The sequence below is a fragment of the Fulmarus glacialis genome, unplaced genomic scaffold (genome assembly GCF_000690835.1).
Source record: "Fulmarus glacialis isolate BGI_N327 unplaced genomic scaffold, ASM69083v1 scaffold51027, whole genome shotgun sequence".
Lineage (NCBI taxonomy): Eukaryota > Metazoa > Chordata > Aves > Procellariiformes > Procellariidae > Fulmarus > Fulmarus glacialis.
This window is the reverse complement of record NW_009223537.1, coordinates 1-5,880: the sequence shown is the minus strand read 5'-3', so window position 1 is coordinate 5,880 and position 5,880 is coordinate 1. Positions and strand designations below refer to the sequence as shown.

The 5,880-nt window shown below is 36.7% G+C and overlaps 1 protein-coding gene across 2 annotated transcripts; it reads left to right on the top strand.

The window, feature by feature from the left end:
• The first annotated feature begins 1,611 nt into the window (after positions 1–1,611).
• On the top strand, positions 1,612–4,760 carry IL18 (interleukin 18). Of its 2 annotated transcripts, XM_009581818.1 has the most exons (5): positions 1,612–1,678; positions 2,661–2,669; positions 3,206–3,343; positions 4,150–4,295; positions 4,426–4,709. In XM_009581818.1, the coding sequence occupies exons 1-5, from the start codon at positions 1,612–1,614 to the stop codon at positions 4,639–4,641; spliced, it is 576 nt and encodes a 191-aa protein (XP_009580113.1). In that variant the 3' UTR covers positions 4,642–4,709. The 2 variants fall into 2 exon arrangements, with proteins under 2 accessions (XP_009580113.1, XP_009580114.1); XM_009581819.1 differs by lacking the exon at positions 2,661–2,669 and having other exon boundaries at positions 4,426–4,760.
• The last annotated feature ends 1,120 nt before the right edge of the window (positions 4,761–5,880 follow it).

The window sequence follows — 5,880 nt, the reverse complement described above, 5'->3', positions numbered from 1 at the left end:
GTTTACCACCAGAGAAGAGAAAGAATGAAATTGTTTGCCACATCTTCCTCTGTCATATTATAATTCCCTTTATTCTTATTCTCACTTTTCTTTAAAGGTAGGAGATACTATTTTAGTTTTGAAGAGGATATCACCATGAGTTTTAAAATAAAAATATTTTAGTGCTTATTTCTTAGAATTATTCCTTCCAATGCCAACCATCCCAACAGCAGTAGAATTATTGAAATACTAGACTTTACAGTTTAAGTCCTAGTCAATACAGGTGACTCCACATAACTTCTGTTTTATTTTGTAATTTTTCCCCTGGTGCACTGCTAGAACTGAAGATACGGAGACATTTGTGGCCTGCAAAGCAATACAATCCATTCAGATGTATCTCTTTTCTGACAGCATAAACAGAAACTTTACGATAGAAGGGATGGGTGCACTTATAGGTAAATGGAATGGGTATAGCAAATTTATGACCATCACTGTTCTTTTGTTTTATACATTAAACATATACATTGTTTTATCCATTAAACAGTCCAAGAGTGTGACATACTCTCAGTCACTATGTCAGAAAGCTAAAGAATATAAAGTTTACCTGTCTGGCTGTTAACTATATGAGGTTGAGGATATGAACAAAGCTAAACCCAATTATTCTTCTGGAGTTCTTGGAGGAGGTTCTGTGTTGACATTAGAGGCAGAGTGCAGCCCTGGGGTAGTTCTAAATTAACCCTGAAGTGTGTAGAACAGGGGCTGGAACCTCTCAGATGCAGAAGCTGGCTGGTCTTTAATGATTAGTTCAGGGTTTTTTTTTTCGGTAAAATGACTGTTGTTATTCCCAAGGGAAATACATCTTTTCTTCTTCACTTTTCTCTGTGTCACTCTTGAAAGAGAATAGCTGTGAAATCAAGCTCGTAATTCAACCTGAGTTAAAATAAAGTTAAAACACCATAAACAAATCGCTGCTAATGCAAAATAAACTACATCCCAACTTCTCTAGGAACCTACACAATTCCAGCTCAAGATGCAAAAGATACAGGCCTTTCCAAGGGGCAGTCAAAGGTGGACTAAGTTTTGGGTGTTTTGGAAGCTCTCTCCTTTATAGAGGGAACCTGGAAAGATCAGTCTGTGTAGACTTAATATAACTTTTATGGCTTAATGGCCAGTAACAGCGTGCTTAATCCAGTCTTAGTCACTTTCCTATTCCAAAATTTGAAACAGAAAATCAAATGACCATGTGACAGTAAGATAATTTTTGCAGGCCCAAGAGAAGAGAACTAATTTGATGAGGTATGTTCATGGAGCTACTTATTAGTATTCTCATAGAAAGAGAAAATGGTAATGAGTTATTATTTATTCCCGTGTAACATCGCGTAAGTCAATGAAAAGTTTTGTAAAATAACAGAACTTGAAGGATGCTCTGTTACTCTAAATAATGATAAAAGGCAACAGAGGAGGAGACCAATTATTTTAAAAAGCAATTTTTCAACAGGTAGTGAAACATGCCAGCCCTATTACAGTATTGTGCACTAGAAGAGAACTAGCCCAAGAACTCCCTTGCCTTATAGAGTAAGAAGCATTGTTCTTAACTCTGAATCCTCTCCATGTGTTTTTGGCAGCGTGAAGATGAGCGGTGAAGAAATTCTTGTATGCGCAGTACAACTTGGAGAAAACTTCTGCCTCTATTTTGCAGGTAATTACTACCCACTGCTGAAAAAGACACACACTGTGTCTTCTTTCTGCATAGAAGATCAAAAGCTGATACACAATTCAATCCTTTCCTTGGGCTGGCATCCCTGGTTTTGTGGAATCCTGTTTTTTTCCCCCATGTTACCTGGGCAATCCTCAAAGCAGTTACAATCCCCACCCACTTAGAAGAATGATAGTTCTTAGATTTTGGAGCCAGGCTGTTCACTGCAAAAAGAACCTCATTTTGAGACACCTGTCCCAGTGTATTAACAGGTCAGTACCATATTATTGCTGAACACCTTAAGCATTTAATAACTTTTTCTGTTTTCAATACTGATTAAAAACAATTCTTTTATCAGTCTGATTTCACCTCATTTTCCCATAAGCTTCAGTTTGAAGTATTGTTAGCCAAGTATCTGAGCCAGTGGAATATTTGTTGCTTCATACAATACATTCCCGTAAAGGACACTCAGAAGGGTTGGAATGCTGTGGGGTGGACTTGGAATAAGTGGGTAACTTCCAATCTTACAGGATAAAGTTAGTTAGAAAACAGTCTCTTCTTTAGAAGCCATTTGTAATGACTGTTTCTTGTCCTTTTGCTCACTTAGAATAAAGGTGCTGATGAAAACAAAAATTTGCATGCTGTTTATTCCTTGGTTATAGGCTTAAATTGATGTGAGCTGCTCACCCTTAAGTAACCCTAAAACATTTTGCATGCCTCTTGGTTTGGTGATAACTCTGGTTCTCAAATGGCTGGTGGTTTCATCATTCTGTTAAGTTTGTTATGCTCACAAAACACACTCTGTAGTTAGAATAGCTCAGCTTGGTGAAGTAGTGATACTGGGGAGTACAACTGGAAATGCGTAGGTGGCTGGCTGGCTGGCTTCCAATCTTGCAGAACAAAACTGGGTAGAAAGTGGTTTCTTTGTGGAGGCAGAGCTTAATGTTTTTTCTTTCCTTTTTTTCATTGCTCACTTGGAATCAAGATGATGATGGTAAGCTGAAAACTCATCGTTTATTAACTTCATTATCAATTTTACCTGAACTAACCTGCTCACACTTACTAACCCCCAAATGTTTTGTGTGCCTTAGAGAACAAGTTTTCAAACTGATAATGGCTACTGTAAAGAAGAGAGCTACAGCTCACCTTCTCCTTCTGAAGTTGATGTTGCTTTATTTCCTCCTAAGGTACAGGATAGTGGCTTCCTTAACAGAAGGACCTTTTAATGCAATTCTAATTGTTGGGCAAAAGAGAGAACTGTTGCTTCTGAACTCTCATTAACAGATACAGTAGCTTCTCTTGCTTATATATACAGACTGCTGTATTCTGGGAAATCCTTCTGTCTTGCCTGGGTTGCTACAAGCCACAGATGGAAAGAATGACATAGCCTCCATTTTGTCTGAGACTAACATTCTAAGAACTTATTTCACCTGGAATCCTTAATGACAAGATTAAGCCCGTAGCGAACTGTTAAGATCTGAAGAGATTACAGCTAAAATATTTGACCCTCTTTGCTTAATATTTCTACAGGACTGGAATGCGATGCCTTTTGTAAGGAAAAAATTCTCCACCGAGTCCTTCGCAATGTAAATAGCCAGTTGCTTGTGGTTCGACCAGATTTAAACATGGCAGCTTTTGAAGATGTGACAGATCAGGAGATGAAATCTGGTACACCATTTTTCAAATATATACTATAATCATTACACTGTTTCTTTATTCTAGATGTGCTTTTGTTCTTTGTAATCACTGACTCTAAATGATGACACTGAGAGTAAAGACTTAAACTTCATTTGTAAGAATAAAGCTAAACTAAGAGAGCTGAAATTTTGTGTCTTGTGCATTGGTAATGGATTAGATTTCTGGATTAGACTGAGGCCTGCAGGACAACCCCTGCAGTAAAGGGCTGCTAAAATTTTTGGTTAGCTCTGATCACAAATGAAGTTCTTAATCTTTTTTTTTTTTTTTTTTTTTTGGATTACAAAAAATCATTTTTAGGTTTAAACAGTTTTAGCACTAAAAGCCCTTACTTTCTTCTAACAGCAGTAGTTAACAATGTACTTATGGTTTTGGCTTTGATTTTTTTTTGGGGGGTCCTCAGCAATTCATTCAAAACTGTATTTGTTGAACATATTTATTTACAGATCACATATATACAGATATAATCTGATTTACAGATGACTATTTACAAATCCAATTCTCACTTTATGCATGCACGTAAAAGGATTTGAACATCCTAGCCATACTAATTGGTAACTTCACATGCTTTCTTGCAAACTCAAAATCTTGGTTATTGAATGATTGCAGAAAGTCAAATATGTGCACCAGCAGTCATAAAAAATTGAGTCCTGGCTCTCCTGTCAGGAAAAGTATCCTGGGAAGACAGCAGTTGCCAGTGGAATGGTAAGACATAATACGGTTAAGTTGTTGCAGCTCTCTCCTGAGCAGACTATTAATAACAAACAATTTATATTTAGGCAATGGAATGCACTTCAACATTCACTATTACAAAACTACCACACCTTCAGCAGGGATGCCTGTTGCATTCAGTGTCCAGGTAGAAGATAAAAGTTATTACATGTGTTGTGAGAAAGAATGTGGAAAAATCATAGTTCGATTTAGGGTAAGTATCTGCTTTCCATACCTTATGTATATATAAGGAGTAGGCAAAATTAAGAATTCAAACGTGTGAGCTGAAACAAAACTGCTCAGGTCTTGTGCTGGGACTAACCCATTCCCTTTTTATTCCTCAGGAAGGAGAAGTTCCCAAAGAAATTCCTGGTGAAAGTAACGTAATCTTTTTCAAAAAGACATTTACATCTTGTAGCTCCAGAGCATTTAAGTTTGAATACTCACTAGAACAAGGAATGTTCTTGGCCTTTGAGGAAGAAGGCGGCTTAAGAAAATTAATTCTAAAGAAACTATCAAGAGAAGATGAAGTGGATGAAACCACTAAGATAAGTTTCTAACTTCAGTCAGAATGAAAGTCACAATCTATGATATACTTCAACAGCCTTAAAATATATTTTGGCTTTTTGTAAAATAAATCTTATTCATTCTTCATCCAAGGAAAGCCAGTTTTATGTTTTTAACTACCGTAAGTCAGTACAAAAATGAGCATCTTACAAAAGAAAATAAATTCAAATTCTTGGCAAAAAGAAGCAGAAGAATGTTTTCCAGTCACATAGGAGAATTACACAATGAAGAAACAAGAATGTGCATGCCTATATAGTCCTGTATAGTTTGATCCCTAAAACCTTTACTGCCTGTTGATCAAACGGCTTTTGAATTAGGAGTCTCATAGATGAAGTAGACCTATTTTGGGGAGGGAGAGAAAACTGCTTAAAATAACAGATTTCATAAGCTGACCATGCACCTGGCCAATAAACACTGTGAGATTACTTTTTTGCATCAAGATTATTTCCTGAGTGTCTTCATCAATCTCAGTTACACAATGACATTCTCACCTTCAACTGAAGTAGAAACAACAGACAATTTTTAACTTACTGGAAATCTTTGCTTAGAAAACTGGTAACTTACCTGAACAACTGAAGTTCTAATAAAGCTGTTTGTCCTCAGAGGGCCCAAGAAAAAAGAATTATTATGCTTTTATGTCAAGATTTTAAAAAGTTAACAGTAAATTGTAGGTTAGTGATGAAATGAAACAGACATTTGTCCTTCTAACAATTTGGAATAAATGCAGATATGGCTGGCTCCTATAAGAACCGTGTCTTATTCTGTGTATGTGACAATGCAGCATACATTGGGGTCAAGCTGTGAACTCTAATTCACATTCGGAGCTGAGCAAGCACTAGATTTCACCAAAACTGAAATTAATGTAATGCATTCTGAGTATTTAATATTGAGGAAATTGATATGGCATATATTATTCTTTTCTTTTACATGTAAGCGGTGGTCTTCCTCTTCTGTTCCAACTCTAGGTAGTAATAACCTGAACATTGGTTGCCGCTGGGGTCCCGGGTCTTCAGCTTGCCATGCAGAAGAACTGGTACAATTGTCATACCCCATACAGGCAGAAGTAATATAAGAAAACAGGAAGGCCTCTATCTGTCATGAAATGGAGGAAAATCCTTAAACTTGCAGAAGAGATAAGACAAGTCTCAAGACTTGTTTCGGTAAAAAACAAACCAAACCAAACCTGTAATTTTGGGGGCCTTAAAAAAAGCACAGAGACACAAAATTGCTGT